The sequence below is a fragment of the Theobroma cacao genome, chromosome 8 (genome assembly GCF_000208745.1).
Source record: "Theobroma cacao cultivar B97-61/B2 chromosome 8, Criollo_cocoa_genome_V2, whole genome shotgun sequence".
NCBI classification, from domain to species: Eukaryota; Viridiplantae; Streptophyta; class Magnoliopsida; order Malvales; family Malvaceae; genus Theobroma; species Theobroma cacao.
In genome coordinates, this window is record NC_030857.1 from 4,852,240 (window position 1) to 4,877,158 (window position 24,919).

Consider the following 24,919-nt stretch of genomic DNA (forward strand, 5'->3'; position numbering starts at 1 on the left):
ATGGTGAGTAATTAATTTGATTTGATTTGATGTGAACGCATATGGTGGTGGGAGTAGTTTCAGTGAATATAGTAATACTAATGATCTCCTACTAGCTAGCAGTAGCAGGGCTGGGATTTGGGACCAAGGCAAGACAGGGAGAGACGAAACCCTGATAATTGATCAGTTCTCAAGTCCTTATAGTTCAAAATCCGTTAGGACATCATTCATTCTGGTGGAGGGTGAGACAACACTTGTGCCCAGGTAATTGAGAATTGAGGAAGAAAGTAAGCAAAAGTAAACAATCAACTAGTCAATATCGAGAGTCATTTTTCAATCTTCAGTGTAGTGGGATTATCACACGAAAGTTATGGTTTCGCTTTTGCTTTGGCAAACGACTGCTGTGGAACTACACGACGCAGGTGACTGCCTACATGAGACGCTGAGATTGTTTCCTCCCCGTGAGAACCGAGAGCTGCACTTGGATCCCGACCAATATTAGGGTGGGACTCGGGGCATGGGAAGCTTATCCGACCGATTGAGATTGGACTCTCAGAGCCCAATTCACCAATAGTTGATATGGACCATGTTTCATGTTGACCACTTATTCGCATGCCATGAATGAATAATATGATAAAACATGGTTGGTTTTGGTAGCCTCCACCTTTCTACCCCACTGTACAATGACATATCATATTTCATATCTAAGCACCAAGGTCCAAGGCTCATCCCCCTCGTGGGATTACATTTAGGAAAGGCTACAGAGGTCAAAGTTCCTCGACAAAATCCCACAATTTGCTCTTCTCTCTGTCTCAAATCAATTGCAGTGTCCTCGGCCATGACTAGAGTTTAGCCACTTGCTGACACTCATAGGGTTCCATTTTTACAGTAAACTGGGAAAAGGGAGAAAAGGAATGCAGAAGCTAGCAATACAAACTAGTAAAATTTCAAGATTGGATGCATAAATGCATGCCTCTTCTCCTTGGATTTTGAGTAAGGTCATCTCTCTCACAGCCCTCAACCTTATACAAAAACACAATCACACTTATAGGATTGTCCAATTCATATCTACTCAGTACTCACCCCAACATATTATATGATATAAATCAATAATATATTTTATACGCTAATCCAAAATGGTTAGCACATTTGTTACCATCGTGATACTTCCCATATGGTGTTGAGAGTTGAGACCTACTATCCCACTAGTAATAGAAGCATTTTAGTATGGTTGCTTATCATAAAGGATAATCTTACCATCACATCGATATTAATCACACAAACACATTCAAACATCTCTTTGAACAAAATGAATCCATTTATGACACGTTTAGTTGAACCAGTAAAGGATGCTATTGGTTGCGCATCTCTGAATAGTTAAGACATAACATAAGTGATAAAACTGACATCAAATACCTGGGTGACATAAGCCACTGCACGAAAATAGGTTAGCTTAAGATTAAAATTAAATGTTTCAAACAAACGATAAACAAAGAGAACAAGTGCAGGACTGACTAAGAGTTCAACTGGCAAGTAAAGAAACAAACAATAAACCTGTACAAGATCACATTTCTACCTATGCAAACATTAATGTATGATTTCGAGTAAGATTGCAAAGTTCAAAACCCTGTAGAGGAACACCATAAAACCAAAATGGTACTTGTGCAACAACCACTCCTTATTGAAAAGTATTTCCATTCGTTTTCCCTATTTGTGGTCTCTGTGTTACAGTGAGAGAGGTAGGGAGAAATGCCAGAATAAGAATATTTCTCCACTGTAGGAAAATTCACAAGAAAATGGAAATGAAAGAAAGATTCAGCAGTGGATGCTTCATAATTCCTGGCCTAAAGTGGGCATGCATCCTACATCTATTGAATGTCCAACTTTGTCAATGATAGCAAAATCAGAAGTCTGCTTCCATCATATTGCAGCTTCTGACCAAAGTACACTCTTTCTAGATACAAAGAGTAGAGAGCACAGTGGATATAGATTATGCTCTCACAGATAGGACAGATTAAAAGTAGTCAGATACCTGGAAAAATCCCAGAACAATTAGCTTTCATACTAGTTTAGAACTGCAATCTATATGGTGTAATCTACAGTTGTAATTGGCTTCTCAACATAGTGCAGAAAAAGCATCTGATTTAGTTTCTAAAGCACAGTTGTATATTACAGTTTCTCTGACATGAATTGGTTTGACGCTACATAAACCAAACTCGTACAAATTTAACCATTTCTGAGGCAAAACATTACATAGTTGCTGAGCAAGACTAACATGTAAACTCAAATCTTGAGATTTGTACATCTAAAACAAAATATTTAAATTCATCTCAAATGCTCAAGCATGTTATAGCATGTATATCCACAACAATTCTAGCTGGCTCATATCTTTGTCTTCCCCTATATGCATAGTGTGCACGTAATTGCAGATGAGGTCAATTCCTAGTGGCATAATCCAACCTACCAATATGAGTGACTGAATTAGGGCAATTCCGAATCTAGGCATGCATCTAGATATTGAGTTTTCCTTAATAAGGGAAGCATTAAAGCATGTTGGCATGCATAGCATTATAATTTAGGAATTGATTATTACAATGAGAATGACTAAGAACAGCAGGTAAGATGCTGTTGATGATTGAAAAGTGAAACCATTAACCTCAAATCTCCCACAAATCCCCCACATACGAGCCCCCATAAGAAAGGCCATGTAGAAAGAGCTACGGATTAAACTCAGAAACTCTTATTAACTTATTGCTAATGGAATTTTGCAGATAAGGGTACATTTACAACGTGTAGCAAGGAGTGGATGTTAAAAGTGCCCAAGGTACAGCGGTAATTGAATTAGCTATTGTGAGATATGATACATAATCATCATCCTATTCCCATAGCTTTTAGAACCTTATAGAATCCCAAACTTACAAACTAGTATAACACATTATTCCTCCTTTTTGCTATCAGTTTTCTTCTTGTTGCCGTATATCAATCCCATCTCCTGCCATCCATTCACAGAAAAAGGCGAAAACAAATTTACAAAAAAAAAAAGGGTTAGATTAAAGAGAAAAGCAAACTTTAAAAGAAAGCATTAAAAACCACCTGAGGATCAGGAAGTGGTTTTCGTTTCTCTACATAGCGATAAGGATCTGAAGCTGCAAGAGCCGCCCTTTCCTACAAAATTTCTCTACTTGAGGTGAGCAGCTGCTCTAAACCAAAAGGAAAAGAGGAAAAAAGGGAAATATGTTTGATTGAAAATTGGGAAGAAGAAACCTGTTGTTGCTTTTTGAGATCCTGAGAGGGTTTCACCCAAAGGAAATAAGCGAGAGTTCCAGCAACAACCCAAGAAGCCAGATTGCTTGCTCCTCTGAGGCCTCCCATCGAATTTCCTACGAATGATCTCACATTTCCCACAGTTCTTCTCCAGCTGCTCCCCATCGATGTGCAATGTTTGCGGCTTTTTCTTTCTTTCTTTCTGTTCAATTGGTTTAATCCTATTGCTTTTTGGGGGTTCAGGGCTTAATAAAACTTTATTAATATCATTTCTTGCAATTCTACCGCCGGGAGCGCTGAAAATGAAGCAACCGATTCAATTCAAGGGGTCGCCCGGTGGTAAATGACAAAATCCCATCCGGATTTGGTGAGTCACCATTAAAACAGTCTTCGGCCCAACCGAAGCCGAAGCCTACATTCTTTTCTTAGCCTAGCTAAAGAGTAAAAACTAATCTCTAATTGGATTTTGGGTTCAAGTCGGCCCAAACTTTGGATTAACTTATGAATCAAAAAGCACTAGCGGAGGCTAAACCATCCACCGAAGCATGAAATCCAATAGCCAATAGGTGCAGGTTGCATGTTTTTATTGAACTCGAAAGCAAAGGTCATTTCATTTTTTACTTCTTAGTTGTTGTTTATGTTGCAGAGATTCCTTGCTGTTGCATTGTTTTTCCTCTGTATGCTAATTGCGAAAGATTAGATTATAGGAAAATTACGGGATATAAACAGCAGGCGGTGCAAATCTCTGGCAATTGGCAGACATAGAGCATATTGCATAATGCATAGCACAAATCCACAGTCCATCCATCGCCATCTTTGGTCCGTTTCAGCAAATGTAAGCCTCACTCATTTAACATTGATTGAAGAACCTGAAAATTGTCTTCCACACTCAAAACCCACTAATGCCAAACTGCATTAAAAGCATTTCTAGAATAATTACACCAATTACTACAAGCCTTTTGTACTCAAATGAATTTTTTTGCAAGTTCTCATTCCTGTCTACAACGCAACATAAGCATAAAACAATGGCTCAGGGTCAGACCCCTTGATCCAGAACTACAAACACATAATAGAAACCAAGAAGGAGAGAGGGCAACTAAAATTTCAAAGGATGTACACAACAAAGACTAATATGTGAGTGGGGACTGTTCCAGCTTGGTAAGAGATTCGATCATTATTCATACCCCACATTGATGGAGAGTCATGTTGTAGTTCTCTCCATCTTTTTAGAATTGCAATCTTAATACCTACTAAATGCCAAACAATCTCACATGGGAACAGCCATGATTTTTGCTTTCTTGCCCACCCCGACAGTCTGTGTACTGTTTCCTCTCAACCTTTACAGCTCTTATTCTAATCCATTTGATGCCAAATCATTCATATGAGGCACTTTGGATACATCTTTGCTGGATCTGTTGTATTTCATGTGACTCTTGACAAGCTGACCATCAGCTATTGCAGCCATCAGGGAAAGTTCCCCAGCCAGAACTGAACCGGCCACAATTGTTGCCAAGAGCCTTGAGTTTGCCCCTGGCAATCCTTTACTTGCACCCTTCACCCCAAGCAAATTCAGGCATGCAGACTGAGATGCAAGTTGAGTTCCACCCCCAACTGTGCCCACCTGATGAGAACCAAAATCATATTAGTTATGTGGTGGTGAAAAAGAGGAAAAAAAAAATCCACTTTGCCTGAATGGAAAGTTAAGTCACCTCAATGGAAGGCATAGTCACAGAGACGTGAAGATCCTTCCCATCATTGACAGCTTCCATCATGGTAATGCAGTGGGAACTCTCAACATTTTGTGCTGGATCTTGGCCAGTTGCTATGAAGATAGCAGAGACAATATTGCTTGCATGGGCATTAAATCCACCAAGAGCACCAGCAACAGCAGAACCAGCAAGGTTCTTGAGCATGTTGAGCTCTACTAGTGTAGCAACATTGGTCTTCAATACCTTCTTCACTATTTCTTCTTTAATAATTGCTTCACAAACTACTGATTTGCCTCGCCCTTCAATCCAGTTAATAGCAGCAGGTTTCTTGTCCGAACAAAAGTTTCCTAGCAAATAAAATAGCATAAAAGCACAACCAAAAAAAAAAGCTGTAATTACCATTTAGGGTGAAGGTAATACTCTATATAATTAATCTAAAAATCCAGGTCAACTAGACCCATGAGAAATTTGAATTACCATTAGAAAATGGTTACAATTTTGAAAAAAAGAATGAAAGAGAGAGAGAGAGAGAACCAAAAAAGTCAGAATGTTAATGTAACTAATGGCAGTCACTAGTACATAAAAAGATACTATATAAAAATGAAATTTAACTCCATTAATTGAAATGTATTAAAATGAACATGATCTTGACACTGATGCTGAAATATCCAGCCAATTAAACAGCATTATTAAGGCATAAAAAGTTTGGCACCATGATAATTGATAAACCATTTTTTCCAAGAAATATGCATATAATATTGTTTGATGAACAAAACCTACAAAGACTAGTATAAACAAGTTTACATTTGTAATGAAACAAAACTAGTATACATTGATGTCAAGATAAAGTACAGAAAGCTATATTAAGAATGACAATTTTTTAAGGAAAATACTAATTACAAAGATGCCCCGAATATGATTGTGTTATTTTGGGTACAGCTATGAGTTATGATGATATCACAGCTGTCTTAGTAAAAGGAATCAAGTTCATAGTTTTGAAGAGACGATGTCAAACTAATAATTCCAGAAGATGACACAGAACATGAGACATAAAGAAGTATTGTTTAAAATGCAAAAATGTAAAGAAAAATTTTCAACACAGGATATAGCCAGTCTCACTAACCATTGATGAAACTCATAAACGAACACATATAACATAAGCAATCAAACGTACCAGAGATGCCAATAATATCCATGTCTGGATAGTCACTCTTAAGGTATCTAAGGACGTTCTCAACCCCCTTGGAAACCATATTCATTCCCATTGCATCACCTGTGCAGCAGCTAAATCTCATATACAGATTTTTGCCAGCAACAGAACATTGGATACTCTGGAGTCTTGCAAAGTTACTTGACCTGGCAACCAGAGGAACATATATCAGTTCTTCAATAAACACATATGAAACTAACACCCCACCCCATACCCCAACCTTTTCATTGCTCTCACAAGGCTTTTTAATGCATGTTTAACATCAAATATATTTGATATTTACAATATGTTAAATATCGAATATAGCATAATTGAAATGAACATATCGCAAAGATATGAATCAACTCGTGAAATTTTTAAGTTTCACCCAGCAACAAATCCATTCAAAAAATGATAAAGGTTAAAAACACAAAAACCTTCCCCAGTCAAAGCCATAAGGAAAGTGTTATATTGTAAATGCCCATCAACGTCAGAAAATTCAAGGCAACAGACCCACAACATTAAGACATTAAGAATAAGGTTGCATGAACATAAAGTCATAAAGCCTAAGCGATGAAATGATGAACGAAATTTGCTACCATTAAAAAGAAAGATAAAAATCGAAATTGAAGATTTAAGTTTGTTGTGTTACTGGTTAAATTCGTCGGCCAAGGCCTGGAAATTGGATGGATTCTCGAGGAAAAACTTGAGGTGGCACGCTCTGACGGCTGAGGGGAACCTGACAACAGGAGCTCTGGTCATACCGTCCCTCAAGATGGTGCTGGTGGCCCCACCAGACACATAGATAGCCTTGCATCCTCTGTTGGTGCTGGCAACCAAGCAGCCCTCTGTGGTAGCCATGGGGACAGAGTACTCGAAACCATCGAGGAGCAATGGCCCTGCGATCCCCACCGGAATCTGCACGTAGCCTACTGGCATTTCGCAGCACTGCTTGAGAATGGAGTCATAATTGAAGCCATCCACAGGTAAGCCCTGCAATGACCTCCCAGTAATCCTCTGCAAAGCCTCTCTTCGGATGCAGGCCGCTCTCTTGCAGTCTCCGACTTTTTCTTCGAGCGCGTGTGAGGGGATTGTTCCCTTGATAACCCACTCTACGATTTCTTCGTCTTCTGCAGAGGTAACCGCCGGAATCAGATGGTCAGGAGCAGAGGGAGGGCACGTCAGGAGCCGGTGTTCGGGAGGGTCGACGTCAACATCGTCGTCTTCGAGGTCCCAGGCGTCGTTGGAGGCGCGTGCAATGAAGGACTGGACAAAGTCAATGCCGAAAAAGCCGAGGAGGTAAATGAAGGAGGCGATGAGAGAGACAATGGCGGCCAGTTCCGGTAAAGTGACGACGTGGAGGGGCATAGAGTTGCGGATCTTGTCTCGCCACCTGAGCAGCAGGTAGTACGCCACCGAGAAGAAAAGAGTGAAGAAAATGGCGTTGGTCAGGTAAAGAGGGAGCGGGAGTGCATCTGATGCCTTGGGGGCCGCCGATCCCGACGCTTGTGATTGCTGCTGCTGCTCCTGGTGGATGACCGCGGCAGTTGGGCGAGGAACTTTATAAGCTCGCCGGCGCACGTCCATTTCGAAAAATTCCGGCCGGAAGAGGAGAGAGAGAGAGAGAGGAGAGACTAGACTACCAGTAGTAGTTTAGTTATAATAGGAAATTAGGAAGCGGAGGAGCGAGAAATAGGGAGCATATCAAATGGGATGCAGTGAAAGAATTTTGTAGGAGGGCGCGAGCAGTGTGGACCACACGTGTGAAAAGCATGTGTTCTGTCCTGTCTCTTGTCTCATATCATGTGTGTGTTCGTTTCGGACTGCCCACTGACCTTTGCTCGTGTCACTCCCTTTGCCCTTTCCTTTTCTTCTTCTTTTTTCGGATATATTCCGTCTTAAAAACCCTGATTTATTAGGAAATCACAATACAAAACATCCATTTGACAGCATAATCATACTGCACTTGACAATGTTGCATCACCTAAATATGGCAAGCTTAGTCATCCATCATTATAATCCAATCAAATCTAATTAGATAACAACGTGCTATGATAAAAATTTAGTATTGTATTTGATTTTGATAAAGTGTTGTGATAATTAATTACGATCTAATATAAATTCATCATGAGATTAAAAAAATTAAAGTAATGAAAAAATAATGTTAATAATAAATTTAGCCTTAACCCATATCATAATTTCCATTGAATTTGACCAATTAAAATCGAGTATTAATTTTGAATTCTTCTTAATAATATGATTTACAGGTAAGCTATTACACCATAATAGAAGAATCTTGCATCTCGTCTCAAATAATTGCCCACAATCATTCCAAACTGCCAGTCCGGGCCTTCCCTTTTATATCCTTATTTACCACGAAAAATCCTTAACCGTTCTGTATTAATTATCAACCATACCACAACTAATATAAATATATATATATGTATTTATATAATTTATTATAAAATAATTACAATGTCACATTTTTTATGTGAATATATTGTGTATAGTGTACACATATATCGATTATTATATTTCATGTCACATGTATATAATGGCCAAAACTAAATAGTAAGTTTCATAAAAAATTAATTGAAGGATTAAATTATAACAAACCAAAATTTTAGCATTGGTTTACTCTCTCTCTCTGTTTAATATATATATATATATATATATATATATATATATTAATAGATATTTGTCTTTTTGTTTTACGATGAATTGACAGTGGAATTCACCTTGGCATGAATATTAAAGCGAAAAAGAGATTTTGATTCTAATGTATATTATATATTTTATGTTCATTTTTTTTGTATTTTCAATCATATTTAAATTTTCAAGGACAAGGGTACAAATTTAATATGAAAAAATTTGAAAGAAAATAAAATAGTGATGGCTTTAAGAAGAAATTCAAATTGAATTGAACAAAAATGAGTTTGATTTTCTCAGTTCGGTTAGTTCAATTAATTAAATTCGTTAAAACAGTTTAATTGATTTGATATTCGATTTGGAATTTTCTCAACTGTAGTAACTGAACTAATCGAAGTAAGTAATACTTATATAATGAGATATAATTTTGAGTTTTCCTAACTTAGGGAATTAAAGTTTATGTTTTTAATATGTAAAATCTAAGATCAAAATATATAATATTAACTCTATATTTTCTACTGAAAATGCCTTAATTAAAAGAAACACTTATATTGCGAACGAACACTATGTATATACATTTGCTTGAAAAAGATAATCAAAGTTTGAGTTCAAAAAACAAAGCAACATTATTTATTCTTGATTCTTTATTATGTAATTAAAGAAACAAAATAAAAGAAAATCTTAACATGAGATCTAGTAAAAACATATCACATCTTCACATTTTTTTCTCTCCATCTTCATGAGTTCGGTTTTTGGTAATTGAACCAAACTAACCGAAATAGTTTAGTGTTCAGTTTTTCAGTTATTACAACTACTTCAATTTGATTTCAATTTTTTTAAAAGAGGAGTTCCGGTTTTTCGATTTTATGATTTTCATAATTAATTTCATCAAATTAAATGTTTGCACTCCCCTATGTAATAAAAGAAAGAAACATGAGACAAAAATAAAATATGTAAGATTTTAATTAATTTATTGCCACTGGTCATTAATTTTTGAAGTTTGACAGGTTAACCTTAGATTTGACACACGACATTCTTTCTTAAATGAATGTTTTCATTTATGGTAAGTCTATACATATATCAACATATATATAAAGATAAAGCAAGAAGGCCTAAAGTCAAAGTTTATATTACAAAAGACAACAGCCATTGTCGATCTATATATAGCATCGTAAATAGCTAGTTAAGCCTCTAATCTATGAGAAATTATTAAGTAGAGATATAGATTTATCCGATAATATTTTATTATATCAATTTCTTTTTTCACATTAATTTTGATTAAGTGGGATAAATTAAATTAAAATCTTAAAAAATGTTTTATTCTATCATCTCATTTAGATTTTAAAATGATGTTAAAAATTGAAACGAATTTTGTACATAAAGAAATTGAGTTTTGGCTTCTAATATTATCCATCAAGAACACAATGCATGCATGGAATTTTTGATTGGTTGGACTGTACCTACTGTCGGCTGGATTTCTTTAAATTCCAGTCGGTGCTTATTAAATTCCACTGAACGAGCAGAGACTCAACTAGCCATCGGAGAGGGGGCTATGCAATGAGGTTGCGAAAATGTACAGCTTATAGAGTTGAATTATGGGGAGTTTATCCTGGGCAACAATATGCTTAGGGAGCTTGGTTTTCAAAAGATCGATCTTCAGGCTGATAGTATGTTGGTGACTCAAGCACTATTAATATTATTACGTTATTAAATTAATAAAAATTTAACGATTGGTTAACGATTAGATTTATATATTTACCGATTTTTTTTTTAAAAATAAAATGTTCATTTTTAAAATTAATACACACTTAAAATTTTGATTATAATTTAAAGACGAAAGTTTTACTTTTTATTTTTTTCACCACTTCCCTTCAAAAAAAAAAACTATATAGGAAAAGAAATATAGTTGTTGACTTGATGACAATCGAGGGCCTTTTTATTATTGAAAGTTTCTTATTATATGTCAATCCTCCTCAGAAGTTAAAAACTTATTATTGATTGATGTAAGGGAGGTCTCTTTCCATGTAAGATTAGACAATAAAATCTTATGATATCCCTTAAAAAATAATAAAAATGTGAAAAATACAAAGCATACATGTGACATGTACGTACGTCGTGTGCCTTTCTTGCCGCGGGCTGCTTTTGCGTCCATTTCGTTAATTAGCAAAGAAAAAAGAGGTCCAAGGCTGGAGCAGTCGAGCCCTTTGGGTTGGAAACGGGATCAATCGATGATTTGACACTTATCGGGGGACACGATCAGAGGAGAGTGCTCTTAAAAAACGACCGGAGCCGGATTGACAAGCTCAAAGAAGGAAGTTTTCCATGCTTTTTAAACACCCACCGGTCTCCAATGCTTTTAGTAATCTAGTTGATGTTTATCAGTGCATCACTCATCACCCAATGAGCTTAATTTATACACAGCAAGAAATTCACGGCTAGATTAGTTAGCTCATGCTTCTGAATTTGTAGCTAGTTGGCATGTGTTTGCCCCTAGCAATAGCATCACCGTCACGGTTGGTTCAAACTCCAGACCAGACTGTGCACTGTTTAAGGAAGTCTGGAGTGGAATTCAGCCAATACAAGATACCCCTAGCTCATTTCAATTTGTAGCTAAATCTCCGGCCAAAAGCACAGTAGTAGTATTATGTGCGACTGGAATTTGGACGCATATTCTTTGTTTTCTTGTAAGAGGAGCATACTCTTTTTAGATCAATACGATATGCGTATCAGTACTACTTTTACTAGCAATAATTCATTACTTGGTTTTCTTTAAATAAGTACATAAACTATGAAAAAAAAAAAACAAAAATTGGGCATTTGATTTTTGAGGTGGCTGAACTTCTAAAGCTTAGGTGTACGCCAGTTGGAGGGGAGATAGGATGTGTGCCAGGTTGGCAGCCACGGCATTTTGCCTCTTGAAGGCCATTCTATTACTATTTAGAAATTATACTTAGAAATCAGGAGCGGTTCATTCTGCATCGTGATTTGTTTGAGTCGAGACAAATGAAAGAAACACAAACCATGGCATAACATGGTGGGTCATCATGACTCATGACAGCCGCACAAGTCAACAACAAGCGGTGTTAACCAAGTGACTAGTAAGCTAAAGATAGAAGGAGAAAGTGCGAAAATGGCGATGGCCAAGGGAAAAGTGTGTGTGACGGGGGGTGGAGGCTACCTTGGCTCCTGGGTTCTCAAGCTTCTCCTCTCCAACGACTATGCTGTCCACGCCACCGTGAGACTACCTGGTAGTAATCACTATTCTTCCTAACCTTTTCGAGTTTCGACCTTAATTTCGTTTTGATTTCTTTGTCTGCTCGATCACCACCTGACCTGAGTTTTTTGTATTGATTATGCTCTGTTCTGGGCAACACCAGACTAGTAGTAGCAATCAATATCTTAACTTAATCTGTGGGTTTACCGTCGCATGATTGGGTCTCGCATGCCTTGTCCTTTTCCTGTGTTTTTGTTGGCTAAGCTATTTGAATTTTCGCATGAATTTTACAGGGGATGCCAAATATGCCCATTTGAATCAACTCGAGAAAGCATCCGACAACCTCAAACTCTTCAAGGCAGATTTACTAGATTATGATTCTCTTTGTTCCGCAATTGAAGGCTGCACCGGTGTCTTCCATGTTGCCTGTCCTGTACCCTCCACCACCGTTCCTAATCCCCAGGCAAGACCACTCAATTTGTCAATTTACCTTAGTACTACTATTATCGCTCTCACTTTATCTGCCTTCAATTTTACATGCTCCTCACCTCATTCATCAATCATGGCCCAATATTTTCATTTACCATCTTACACAAAGCGTTGTCATATGTTCATACATGTGTGCAACGACTTTTGTAGGTGGAAATGATCGAACCTGCTGTAAAGGGCACACTTAATGTGCTTAAAGCATGTCTTCAAGAAAATGTTAAACGCGTTGTCGTTGTGTCCTCTGTAAGTGCTGTTTCCTTGAACCCCAGGTGGCCCAAGGGTCAAATCAAGGATGAGGCTTGTTGGTCTGACAAGAAATACTGCACAACAACGAAGGTATATGACTAGAAAAAGTTTGAAATTTTCTATTATTTTTCATTAATAGTAAGATAATGTCTTCACTCTTAATCTCTATTCTTTGTTTGTTCCAGAATTGGTATTGCTTTTCAAAAACAGAAGCAGAGAGTGAGGCTTTTGAGTTTGCAAAAAGGACTGGGCTTGATGTTGTCACTGTTTGTCCTACTCTCATATTAGGGCCGCTTCTGCAGCCCGCTGTGAATGCTAGTAGCTTGGTCCTCATTAAACTTTTAAAAGGTGGTGCCTACTCCTACTGTACATATGCTTCTGTACTCCACCATGAGTGCAAGTTGCTTGGCTTTGTGCACATGGATTGCATGGTTCCGAAAATTAACTGAAGTATTACTTTTTTAAAAAAAACAAGAGGAAATTATAACCTTGACAGTTCTACTACCTTTACTTGGTATTCTAGATTGGTGCTCTGCTACAGATTTGGCCAAATATTCATTGATTCCTTGTGGCTTTGCAATTTAGAACTACAGCTCGTAGCTTCCTTCTTCTGTTAATACCAAATTTACTTGGCTTTTCAAATTTTAAATCTTGTAATTCGTAGTATTGGAACTATTGTTGCTTGAAAATTTTCTTTATTCTTGTAATTATGGTCTTCCAGTTCTGTGCTTTTTACTTTTTATTTTGTAACAAATCGTAGGCTTTATAACCAACTTTGCAAGGAATATGTTATAAGTTTTCCGTTTTGAACTTAAACATGATCTTTTCTTGTGGCATTCTGTTCTAATTCTATTTGGGTTTCTATTGCAATGTGTTGATTCAGAGGGGTACGACTCGCTGGAGAACAAACATCGGAGCATAGTAGATGTGCGTGATGTGGCTCAAGCATTGCTTTTGGTGTATGAGAAGCCAGAGGCTGAAGGAAGGTACATATGCACAGCTCACTCGATCAGGGCACGTGACCTTGTTGATAAGTTGAGAAGTATATTTCCTAACTACAATTATCCTAAAAGGTACGTCTCTTGCTGCTGAATATTGGTTCATGATAGAATCTAGTATAACAGTATACCCTTAAGGAATCTGTTTGTTACCATATTATCACTTAAGATTTTCCAATGTATGATTTTCTAAATCATGTCTGTATTAGCAGCTTCATCGAGGTAGGGGAGGAAGATATGCTTACTTCAGAAAAATTACAGAAGCTGGGCTGGAGTTATCGGCCATTGGAAGAAACTCTTGTGGATTCCGTTGAGAGCTATAGAAAGGCTGGAATCTTGGATTAAAAGAAAATAGTTTATTTAGTTGATCCTTCTTGTTGTTGACTCTCTGGTTTCCTTCAGATTATATCCGGATTACTAAATATGATGATTGCCTTGCATTTATGAGCTTTCTCTTCTTCCCATGTTATCTAATAATGGTCTTAAGTAACCCCAAAATAATTAGAATCAAGAAAAGGGGAGGGGGGCGTATACCATATGTGCTTTGGGGAAAAGGATTGCGGATGTAATGGGCACTTGCCCTGGTTATGCAGCATGAGCAGTAATGAGAAACCTGCAGCTCCTAACTTAACAAAAATGTTACTCCTCTCCTCTCTACCCAGCTGGTGGCAACGAATTTGTTCAACATTACCTGCCTTGGATAATTTAGTTTTGAGTGTTTTATGTTCAAGAATGGGGAAAGGAAGTAAGATTCACAGGAAGTATGAGCATTACCTATGTTTTTTTTTGGAAGGCAATTTAGCAGATTTCATTTCATATAAAATGTGTACAAAAAATATCTACCCTTGAGTGGTAGAAACAGCAAAACCATACAGAGCCTAACACTTCCTGTCATGGTTTATGCCGCATGAAACATGAGAAAACATGAGAATCAAAAATTCAGGTTGTCTAGGGGATGGAACAATCATCTTCAGGCATTTACAGGCTCCCTAGAAATGACAAAAAGATTCCGAAGAGCACCTTAGTCATCCCTCTACAACCCATTCCGTTGCGTATGTTGTATGGTTCATCCCATGTATTAAAGCTAAAAAGCATACTCAATTGTTCCATACACTGTTCGTGATAACTACAATGATATCAGTATATCACCTAAAGGTTTGGAAATATCAAACAAAAGAAGAACGTCGAAAACAAATGCACATTTCAGAAAAATTCCTCTTCAAATAATACCAAGGATAAAACACAAAATTGAAGGCAACAAACCAAAAAAGTTGTCTACTCTGTTTGTCAACGTAGTGCAGGGGAGGCAGCTACAACACTATATATAAGAACTCAGAAGCTGGACAATTCTTGCTGATTAGAGCAAGAAAGATGATGGGAGGGAGAGAAAGAGTCTGTGTGACCGGTGCAGGGGGGTTCCTGGCATCATGGATCATCAAATTTCTGCTTTTAAAGGGTTACCATGTCCATGGAACTGTTAGGGACCCAGGTATTCTCACTATTCTCCCCTTACAAATTTCATTCCCCTTTCAATTCCATTGCTTTGACACTTTGGTGGAATCTCGTATTTGATGCCAAAAAATTGTTTTATATGTAAGTTAAGAATTCTTGTTACTTATGAGCTAAATTTCTGAAGGAGTAATGCAGAAAGATGCCAAGTATTTTTCTTTTCTTTAACAAATAAATCTGTTTTCCTTCAACTAGAGCTGGTAGCACTATTAGTTTTTCTAAAGAACATAGCCCTGTCTGTGTTTTTGTCAGGGGATGAAAAGAACGCTCATCTGAAGAAACTGGACAAAGCTTCAGAAAACTTGCAACTCTTCCAGACGGACTTGCTGAACAGTGATGGTCTTTGCGCTGCAATTGCTGGGTGCACTGGCGTTTTCCATGTTGCTAGCCCAGTTCCTCCAGCAGACGCTGTAATAAATTCTGAGGCAAGTCTGTTGTCCCTCTTCCAATTTGATTCTTTTTATTTGGTCATCCAAGGTGAAACTCAGGTTTATTGTTTTAATCCAATTCGCTTCTCCAAGTCCCACTCTGGTGTAACATGGTTTTATTCCTTCTCTTGGTGCATATGAGAGAGTCCAAGGGAGGGATAGAGGATTTGAACGTTGAACATTATTTCTTTTAAAGCAGGTAACATGTAACAACTTTTAACCCAAACTTTGATTTTGATAACATGGTTTCGTTCAGAAGAACAAATAGGCTCCCCGTCTACCCATTCAATCGGCTCTTGGTGATTTTTTATATGGTTAAACAGTTAAAGTTGGACTAAGAGAGGGTGACTTCGCTTGGTTTTAATTAAAGGGCGATTCATAATGGCTATTATTATCCCTTTCACGGGGCAGGTTGAACTAATGGAACCAGCCGTAACTGGTACACGAAATGTACTCGATGCATGTTTGAAGACACAAGTTAAGAAGGTCGTGGTTGTGTCATCTATTGGGGCTATTGCGCTGAATCCTAACTGGCCAAAGGGTCAGGTCATGAACGAGGACTGCTGGTCTGACTTGGCATTTTGCAAGGCAATTATGGTACTAACTCGATTACTTGCAACTGCTCCTTATGTCCAATGAGTTCTATTCGGGCATATAGGCAGAGTCACTATTTGCAAGTAGGGGTCTTCTAAATTTTGATTCCCTTTTTTTTTTATGTATGTTACCGTGAGCGCCAGCAATCGTACTGCTTTTCCAAGACTGCAGCAGAAAGTGAAGCGTGGGAGTATGCAAAGAGAAGTGGACTCAACGTAGTAACAATTTGCCCTTCCGTGATTATTGGACCATTGCTGCAACCAACCATGAACAGCAGCAGCTTATACCTCCTCAAGTTTTTACAAGGTTTTTCTCCTGATAGTGATGATGACTATGCCACTTTCATACATTGTGATCAGGTTCATTTATAAACAGTAATGAAATTAGGTTGAAAGGTCATTCATTGTGCATAATTAGCTGCAATGATGCATTATCACAATACAGCACCGGATGCAGATCTACAACTAATACTGTAAGGTTTTCCTATTCTGCATATCAAATTTGTTTGACGGAATGACGGGGATGCTGTTATGGAAAACAGATGGATGGGAAGCAGCAGACAATGGAAGTCGTGCTTTTGTAGATGTGCGTGATGCCTCTGAAGCAACCTTGATGCTGTATGAAAAGCCTGAAGCAGAGGGAAGATACTTATGTTCATCCCATGAGATCAGAACGAAGGATTTGGTGGAGAAGTTAAAAAGCATGTATCCTGTTTACAATTACCCCAAGAGGTAAACTAAGCTATAAGCAACTATCTAGATCCTCATCTTCCTTTATTTTTCTGATAAATCTAGATCCATCTTCTCCCAACAACATATGAGCACCAAACAAATCAACTTTTGTTGTACTATTGAATTCTTAAACTGCCTTCTTTTTGCTTCGTACTATGCCCACTTTTGTGTAATTGACAGTTTTAAAGAGGAAGAGACAGAAGTGATCAGGCTAAGTTCGGAGAAATTGCAGAATTTAGGATGGAGGTATCGGCCATTGGAAGATACACTTACTGCTGCTGTCAACAACTATGCGGAGAACGGGCACATGGGCAAAAATTAGCTCCAAGGTTTTCCTGTTCAAGAATGTTCTCACCAATGAACAATACCAGCTGATATCAAATCCAGGGTTCATGCCAGCACATATCCTGGCCTCTGTGTCCCTACTCATAATAACTAGTATCATGTTTTTCACGCAGATGATTCTTGATTTTCTGTTTCACTCTTGCTGCGAACCTAAAAAAAAAAAATTTATATTAAAACAGGTAAGTCTTTACGTACTTTTTCTGGTGTGTGTTAAGCAGAAGGTTGAAAGAAATATAGTAATAACATAAATACAAGTTCTGATTCTTGTGAATAGCCTATGTCCCCACTCAATCAGCAATGTATTATTAGCCATCCTCCACAAGCAGGCCGCGGAGTGGGGGAAGAAATTAAAAATACCATTTGGCCATATAGGTGTTTCGTTTACAGAACATTGGATGAATGCATCCTTCACATCGCACGGGCGGCGGGATATCTTAACTATTTGTATTCAGCAACACAACCGAACAAGACAGTTGGATGTATATCAAGTTAGGCGCTACGAATACAGAAATGGGTTAAGGGCTTCAAGATGTTTTCCGACAGGAAAGCTTTGCCTTGAGAAAAAAACATCATCACGGAGACAGAAACACCCTTTGTACATTTCGAAGTGGCACTAAAAGCTCTGGAATGGAACCCAAAAAAACGACTTGAGAGTTGGGATACCAAGGTGGCTGTGGTCCCTGAATAGGACACTGCTGCAGCCCTGCAATTGTGGCCCGAAAACGGGTGGAATGGACCCCCCTCGGTAGACCCAATCCCCAGCCACTGGTTTGGACATGACTCAATTGCATGCCCCACCAAATTCACTCAAGAGTCCAGATGAAAGGGCAATCAAACTTTACACTCAATCCCCACAGCAGCTCCAAACGTGTCAATTCCTCAACCGGGGTTACTCAGGTTTTGTTTGACAATCGCTGTTTCAAGCCAATCTGTATTCACAGGTCTCAGAGGTGATGATGGGGCAGAGTGTTTGGGATCATTATTATTATTATTATTAATTTCTTCTAGAATAAGGTTTTTTTTATAGACCAACCCGTTTCAATGAAAAAGAACAATGATGCCTGTCGCAACCAGCATCATCCATTGTGAGGGTCCCTTTCTTGACTTTACGTGGAGAGCTGCTCGACCTTTATCCAATTCCCAACTCTGTAATTTACCAAAGATGATGCTGTTTACGAACCAAATCATCCCACGACAATTTCTTCAACAGTTGGTAGATTACTATCACCATTATTCTGTAAAGGCCAAAACAAAGCTTTACCTTGCAAACGATTATAACCATATTTTTGTAAGTCCCACTTTGTCATCAAGTTCACACATTCTACATTTCCATTTGTAGCTGCTAAAATAAGGGGAGCATCTCGTTCAAATAAAATGATTTTTCTTTTTCACGCAGAGTGAGTACTTAACATCAGAAATTACAAGAAAAAAAGCCGTGAGAAACCCTAATCAAGCATAGTAGTTATCATTGTGCCGAAAAGCCCTTAAAGTAGTGAGATGATGTACGGAATTACGAAATAAAGCATCAGCTTTGCCTTTTGTACGTAGGAAGTGAATTGGAATAAATACAAAATTTTTCCTGAAAAAAATATGAAAGCAGAGAGGCACAGAGCCGAACAATTGCGTCTTTCTTGCGTCAATGAGGTGGAACAAACAGATAAAGAAATCAAAAATTAAAAAAAAAAAAACGTTTTGTCTAATGGTAAGTTTTAACTTGGTGATGAAAGAAAATCATCGGAGTAAAAAGAGAAACAGGGAGAGTGATGAGAAATTACCATAGAAGGGGGATTGTAAGGACTAACAGAGAATTGGACACTGAGGAAGCAGCAGCCAGGAGTTTCCAGCCCGAGCTTAATGATTAGTTCGTGTGAAGTTGAAAACAAAACAGATCAGGCAACTATATATACTACTACTGTCTACTAGCATCGGTACTCGTTCGATTAGGAGAAGATTGGGGGGGAGACGAATAGAGGGCAAATAGATAGGGATTAGAGCGAGAGAGAGTGCAAGGTGGTAGGTCCCACGTCGACACCCTCCCAAGCTGTCTTGCTTTGTTTGAGAACTCTCGAAGACAAAAGGGTCTCTTGCTTTTTCTCTTTCCCCTTTTTTCTCCTACTCTCTTTGGCTGCTGCTCATGGCAAATCATGATCCCTCTCCTCATTCCCCAAGTCCGCCTCCTCCTCCATCTCCTCTCCCCTCATCCCTCACCAGCAAAAACAACTGCAATTAATGAAGTTAATATCTTATTTCCTATCCCTTAACACTTGTCTTTCTTTTGGTATCATTTCACTCTGTGCACATCCTCTTCCTCCTCCTGCCACCCTCTCATTCTCTGCTCTCTAATCGTTTGGTTGTTTTTGTATAGATTCTTTGCTTTCTCCGAAACACCCCAATTCCTCTCCTTTCTATCTTCTTCTCTGTCTCTGTATATAGAGCCCAACCCAAAGCCCAAACCTTCCCCCAAAGTGCATGCTCCATCCTATCCCACCACCGATTTCAACACCTTCTTGGCCCATCTAGGGTTTCTCTTTTATTTTTTTTTTCCTCACTCTTTCTCTCTCTTTTTCCTTTCCTTTTTTTTATTATGATTCTTAGGATTATTGTGTCCGCCTCTCCGCTTTCCGATCTTTTGCTTTCCTGTCAAAAATAATCCAACCACCACCCCTGTTGTTTGATTCCCTTAAATCCCATTCCCAATGGATTCTGGGTATATTTCTTTCCCTCCAATTCTAGGGTTTTTCTAGGGTTTTATCATTAAAACCATGTCTTTTTAGTCTCTCTGTTCTGGGGTCAACTTTATTATCACTTGATTTCATTCGTTTCTAAAATTTTTCATCATCTTTTCTTTTTGCCGTCCGAACAATCTTCCACCTTTTTCTTTTTTTTACCCCTTAATATCGCTGGAATTGAATCGGGTTATCTGGGGTTATGGCGTATCAGCCGATTCCGGGTCCGAGCTCGGGGTCGAGCTCGAGTTCTGGCTTTCAATACATAAATTCCCCTTTTGGAGATACAACATACACCAAGGTCTTTGTTGGGGGACTTGCTTGGGAAACGCAAAGCGAAACCATGCGCCGCTATTTCGAGCAATTTGGTGAAATTCTGGAGGCCGTTGTCATCACTGATAAGAACACTGGCCGTTCCAAAGGATATGGTTTCGTGAGTGTTAATTTTTTTTTTTTAAAGATATCTTTTTCTTTGTTGCTGCTTGATGATGCTATGCTACTTTGCATTTGGCCATCATTGTTATTTCACATGCAAATAATGACAAACTGGTATTAACTCAATGGCGGCATGCCTTTGATGTTCTAGCAATGTATGTTAAGTAAAGTGGATGGCCTTGTTTATTGACTTTAGAGTGTCTTGTTTTCCTCTTGTCTTTGCATGGAGGGTTTAGGTGACTTTCCGGGATCCAGAGGCTGCTAGGAGAGCCTGTGCTGATCCGACTCCAATTATTGATGGCAGGCGCGCTAATTGTAATTTGGCTTCACTTGGCCGACCTCGTCCTCCAGTTCCTTACGGTATCATCTCTAATTTGTCCGGTTAGTCTGATCTTACAGCTGATGTTTTCATGATATTCACATTGGTTTCTTTCCCATTAATTTAACATTCTGGACGACCATTGTCTTCAAGATGTAACATTGTGTGTATCCAAGTATTTACTGTTCTTTTTTCTTCATTTTCCCCTTTTCTACTTCATCTGTTATCGATTGTCTTAAATTTTGGATTTCATTTTCCTTCTCAGCAAAAATGAATCAAATTTTCTTATGACAGATGTTGACATTGTTCTTTCATTTAAAATTGTCTTTCTATGCCAAAATCCTGCCAAATTATTTGTGCTCCTAGTAGCAATTTCTAGGGTGGCTGCACGTTGTTTCTTTTCAATTTGTAAGCTGATGGCATCATACTTACAGTTGAACTAATATTTTAATTTGTTTCAGTTAGTTTTGCATGTGACCTTTCACATCAACCTCACTGATCATGTTAATTATTTTTTCCCTCGTTATCTTTCTGATAGGACGCTTGAGACCAGCTTCTCCATACATTGGAGGTGTACAAGCTACACGAGGGGCATATGTTGGAAGTTTTGGCTACCAGCCACCACTCTCTTACAGCTATCAACAAGGATTGATGTACCCTTCTTATGGGTGAGTTCTACTTTCTGATTCAATTGGTTTCTAATTATGTTGATTGCTGCACCTGATTTAACTCAGCTTGGCATGTCTGGGCATCAGATTCTAGTTTTTATGATCTGTAGTTTATTAGATCTTGTTTTATTAAGTGCCTAAGAGATTTTACTTTGCTTTCAACTGACTTTGTTTTAGGTGTTTGACTGACATTTTTTTGATCTGTGTCTGTGATCTGATAATTTCCTGGGATGTTCCACTCGGAATTGAAATAATGGACAAGTTTAGGTTGAAGCATTTTTGGCTTCTTTGTCTTGGTACTTAATTGTAGATCACTAGGCTTCTTTTTGTTAAGTTTGTTCTTGGTTTAAAATTATTATCATGTGTGAATTGAGATGTATTCACACATGTATAAGCAGTAGATGCAGAAACATCTGTTGTTTCACCATTAATGAGGAGTAGGCTGTAGCGGTAGCATAAATATACAGTGGTTGAGTGCTCTATATGACCCATCAACCTACAATGTAGTTGGACCACAGTGGAAAGATCGCTAGTCAGAGTTCAATTGGGTACGTCTCCTTTTGCAGCTACTTTTGCTTCTTTTTATTATTCTCCTTGTCTTATGGCAGTTCAAACCAATCACAAAATGTAACATTGGTCAAGGAGTTATAGTATTTACCTTAGAATTCAGGATTAATTAGTCCAAAGTACAGTCATATGACATGGTGTGATTGGCAATTGCAGGAATGCAAAAAGTGGTAGTTGCGGAGGATATGTGCCCGAGCTCAATGTTTATTGAACAGGCAAGGTCGTGATTGTGATTTGATAAGGATCAAAAGGAAAAAGAAATGTTGGGAGAAGGGAATTTAATTATTCCTATGGGCTGAGTAGTTAGGCTTATGGTTTTACTGATGAATCTATTGGGCCATACTTGGTATGGCTTATTGATAGCATAGAAGTATGTTGGTATTTCACTTGGAAAACGTGGTTGTTCTATGTGACGTATAGTATGTGTTTATCTTCTGAATGTATATTCACACTCTAAATTTAATGCTGAATTCCTAGTTTAGTGCTAACCTTTTTGAAATTTTTTATATTTGTTTAATCTGTGCAGGTATCCGACCTATGGACATGAATATCTATATCCACAGGTTAATGGCATTCTAAAGTGCAATGTTCTGAAAATCTTATTTAACTTCATTAGAGTAAGTAATGCTCATGTTCTGATACTGATTTATTCCTTGTTTTTGCATGCTATCATCTATGGACAGGGTGTTTACAACCCTTATGCAGCTCAGCAGTACCTTCAGATATATGGAGTACCTGGATCAGCAGGCACAGCTCTCTATCCCTATGGACAACTGGGTCAGACTGTTCCTAGCGGACATGGTTATTCAGCTGTACAGGGATATGCATTGCCAAGTCATCAAATAGTGCAGTTTGGTGGACCCAGTGCTAATGCAATCACGACTTCTGCAATGCCCACAATCCAAACTCCTTATCCTGGAGGTTAATATCAGTCTGGAAAATTGCCTTATTGTGCTTGCTTATGTTATCTGTTTTTTTTTCCCTCTAGTTCTGTCTGCCAACAATTTACCCTCTCCAATAACTTGACCTGTACATCTTCGTCTTTATATTTATTCTAGTTTAAAGTTTTCTTTCTGCTCTGCATCATAAGAAGTTGTCATTAGTGAACTTATGTGAATCAGAAAGTATGTAGAGAATGGATCTCTTTGTTGAGCTTAGAGAAAGGGATGCACCATCATGAATGAATTTTTCAGTCCTTATATTTCCTAATCAATTATAGAAGGCGCCTGCATGCCCTGTTGTTTTAAAATGGTTTTATGTAATTAATTTAATGCATAGAAGACCTTATGAGCCAAGTATATTTGTTTATCAGGTATGGCAACACCAGTTCCAGCACAGCCACAGTTTATAGTTACTACTCCTTCTCAGTTTATGCAAGGTAGCGGTTCTGACCAAACAACTGGGTGAGGAGTTGATCAAGGTAAGTGGTGATGTCTTGGGGAATAAAGTTTGTAGGTTGTCATGGTCATCTTGCTATGGTATTAACTGTGGCTGGAGTTTTTCATTAATTTCAGGTATCCTTAGATTGCAGCAGGACTAAGAGCAGCGGAACTGCTACTTGAGTGGCGGGCTTCGGATCTAGCCTTGCAAACTATTTATTTTGCATTCTAGAGGTACCATTCATTTTTTCTTTCCTGCATTAGAGATACAATTAATATTCTTTCCTGCAGTGCTGTTAAAAACCAAAAAAATTGATAATGGAGAGGAAAAAAACATGAAATGTTGTCACCTGGTGTAGGAATCATTGCTGGGGTGGGCTTATCATTCAGTGCATATTTGCTGAGATTTGACCAGAATATCATTTTGATGGGGTTATGTTTTTGTTATTTACCATTAGAGTTTAGAGTTATTTCTTTGGTTTTCCATCTGATATCTTTTAAATGGATTCTGTCTGAGTTTAATGCTAAGATCATCACCGGATTAGTCCAGATCTGATGGCATGTTTTCCTATCAAAATGTCTCAATTATGCTTGTTACAAATAGAAGTATTATAATGGTGGTTTAACTGAAGAGAGTAGAGAGTTGTTTATATGTACTTAGGCAACAAGCTTGACATTGACTGCATATGTACATATTGTCTACTTCTCTTTGTGTAAAAGTGAGGGGCTGTTTGAGACTGAAAGACTGCATGCAATGTATAGGCAATCACTTAAAATATTTTTCCTCTAACATGTGCTGTCGGCAACTTTAAATACAACTGGGAAAATCAATAATGCTGTTACCAATTTTAAAAATTTCCCTCTTCAGTTAATCTCTTAGGACTGTCTTAAATTATAAATGTTCTTTTTTTGGGGTGATGGGCTTACAACTTTTTATCTTGTGCAGGTCATACGTAGTCATGCTCACCAGAGAAGTCATATTGTCTGAGTCGCTCCAGATGGTGGAGAAGCAATACGGAGGATGCAGAAAGCTCTTCCTTTACCCTGGTGTATCTAAATTCTAAACCACATATACTGCAGGCGCTCGGGTTGGGTGGCTGGCAGTCATGGATTTATGGATGCTGGAATGGGTTTCTAGCAACCATATAGGAATAAAATGGTGTAAAAATACTTGTTAGAATCAACATATGATTCTTTTATAGTCTAGTCCCAGCATTTGGGTGTATAGATAGTCTCTGGTGTCTGGTGGTGTCCTGCATTGTATGTAGACATGGTTCTAGTTTTGTGCATATTAGTGGTAGGGGGGTCATTGGACACACGAAAACTCTTGCATTTTATGAATTATTATGAGAGCCTGACTTCAAAGCATGGAGGAAGCTCCGGATGCATTTTCTTTGAAATGGAAAGACCAAAAAAGAAAAAAAAAATGGTGTGTACAAAGTGTTCTTGGTAGTATTCTCTATTTCTTTATTGATTTAATG

At 38.1% G+C, this 24,919-nt stretch overlaps 5 protein-coding genes across 6 annotated transcripts; 3 read left to right on the forward strand and 2 right to left on the reverse strand.

Annotated features, from left to right (window-relative positions):
- On the reverse strand, positions 2,688-3,609 carry LOC18592077. The gene is made up of 3 exons (XM_018125374.1): positions 3,244-3,609; positions 3,073-3,144; positions 2,688-2,971 (listed from the first exon to the last, which is right to left on the reverse strand). Exons 1-3 carry the CDS (start codon positions 3,406-3,408, stop codon positions 2,915-2,917), a joined length of 294 nt encoding a protein of 97 aa, XP_017980863.1. The 5' UTR covers positions 3,409-3,609; the 3' UTR covers positions 2,688-2,914.
- On the reverse strand, positions 4,125-7,846 carry LOC18592079 (3-hydroxy-3-methylglutaryl-coenzyme A reductase 1). The gene is made up of 4 exons (XM_007018595.2): positions 6,794-7,846; positions 6,127-6,308; positions 4,953-5,299; positions 4,125-4,864 (listed from the first exon to the last, which is right to left on the reverse strand). Exons 1-4 carry the CDS (start codon positions 7,726-7,728, stop codon positions 4,592-4,594), a joined length of 1,737 nt encoding a protein of 578 aa, XP_007018657.2. The 5' UTR covers positions 7,729-7,846; the 3' UTR covers positions 4,125-4,591.
- Positions 11,756-14,199, forward strand: LOC18592080 (cinnamoyl-CoA reductase 2). Its single transcript, XM_007018596.2, has 6 exons — positions 11,756-12,038; positions 12,298-12,467; positions 12,644-12,829; positions 12,925-13,087; positions 13,623-13,812; positions 13,950-14,199. The coding sequence occupies exons 1-6, from the start codon at positions 11,921-11,923 to the stop codon at positions 14,080-14,082; spliced, it is 960 nt and encodes a 319-aa protein (XP_007018658.2). The 5' UTR covers positions 11,756-11,920; the 3' UTR covers positions 14,083-14,199.
- Positions 14,931-17,540, forward strand: LOC18592081 (cinnamoyl-CoA reductase 2). The gene is made up of 6 exons (XM_018125615.1): positions 14,931-15,226; positions 15,499-15,671; positions 16,086-16,271; positions 16,412-16,574; positions 16,810-16,999; positions 17,180-17,540. The coding sequence occupies exons 1-6, from the start codon at positions 15,109-15,111 to the stop codon at positions 17,319-17,321; spliced, it is 972 nt and encodes a 323-aa protein (XP_017981104.1). The 5' UTR covers positions 14,931-15,108; the 3' UTR covers positions 17,322-17,540.
- LOC18592084 (RNA-binding protein 24-A) lies at positions 19,291-24,878 on the forward strand. Of its 2 annotated transcripts, XM_018125837.1 has the most exons (8): positions 19,294-20,503; positions 20,742-20,886; positions 21,363-21,492; positions 22,586-22,622; positions 22,743-22,980; positions 23,372-23,479; positions 23,574-23,672; positions 24,385-24,878. In XM_018125837.1, the coding sequence occupies exons 1-6, from the start codon at positions 20,273-20,275 to the stop codon at positions 23,464-23,466; spliced, it is 876 nt and encodes a 291-aa protein (XP_017981326.1). In that variant the 5' UTR covers positions 19,294-20,272; the 3' UTR covers positions 23,467-23,479; positions 23,574-23,672; positions 24,385-24,878. The 2 variants fall into 2 exon arrangements, with proteins under 2 accessions (XP_017981324.1, XP_017981326.1); XM_018125835.1 differs by having other exon boundaries at positions 19,291-20,503; positions 22,586-22,980.

Bases quoted from the DNA above. Each gene is read 5' to 3' on its own strand.
- LOC18592077 (XM_018125374.1), bottom strand. From the start codon at position 3,408: ATGGGGAGCAGCTGGAGAAGAACTGTGGGAAATGTGAGATCATTCGTA. The intron at 3,145-3,243 runs GTTTCTTCTTCC...GAAATTTTGTAG, and splicing joins ATCTCAAAAAGCAACAACAG to GAAAGGGCGGCTCTTGCAGC. The intron at 2,972-3,072 runs GTGGTTTTTAAT...AATGGATGGCAG, and splicing joins AACCACTTCCTGATCCTCAG to GAGATGGGATTGATATACGG.
- LOC18592079 (XM_007018595.2), bottom strand. From the start codon at position 7,728: ATGGACGTGCGCCGGCGAGCTTATAAAGTTCCTCGCCCAACTGCCGCG. The intron at 5,300-6,126 runs GTACGTTTGATT...TTTATTTGCTAG, and splicing joins GGATATTATTGGCATCTCTG to GAAACTTTTGTTCGGACAAG. The intron at 4,865-4,952 runs GTGACTTAACTT...GGTTCTCATCAG, and splicing joins TGACTATGCCTTCCATTGAG to GTGGGCACAGTTGGGGGTGG.
- LOC18592080 (XM_007018596.2), top strand. From the start codon at position 11,921: ATGGCGATGGCCAAGGGAAAAGTGTGTGTGACGGGGGGTGGAGGCTAC. The intron at 12,468-12,643 runs GCAAGACCACTC...CGACTTTTGTAG, and splicing joins CCACCGTTCCTAATCCCCAG to GTGGAAATGATCGAACCTGC. The intron at 13,088-13,622 runs GTGGTGCCTACT...GTGTTGATTCAG, and splicing joins CCTCATTAAACTTTTAAAAG to AGGGGTACGACTCGCTGGAG.
- LOC18592081 (XM_018125615.1), top strand. From the start codon at position 15,109: ATGATGGGAGGGAGAGAAAGAGTCTGTGTGACCGGTGCAGGGGGGTTC. The intron at 15,672-16,085 runs GCAAGTCTGTTG...TTCACGGGGCAG, and splicing joins ACGCTGTAATAAATTCTGAG to GTTGAACTAATGGAACCAGC. The intron at 16,272-16,411 runs GTACTAACTCGA...CGTGAGCGCCAG, and splicing joins CATTTTGCAAGGCAATTATG to CAATCGTACTGCTTTTCCAA.
- LOC18592084 (XM_018125835.1), top strand. From the start codon at position 20,273: ATGGCGTATCAGCCGATTCCGGGTCCGAGCTCGGGGTCGAGCTCGAGT. The intron at 20,504-20,741 runs GTGAGTGTTAAT...TGGAGGGTTTAG, and splicing joins GTTCCAAAGGATATGGTTTC to GTGACTTTCCGGGATCCAGA. The intron at 20,887-21,362 runs GTTAGTCTGATC...TCTTTCTGATAG, and splicing joins TATCATCTCTAATTTGTCCG to GACGCTTGAGACCAGCTTCT.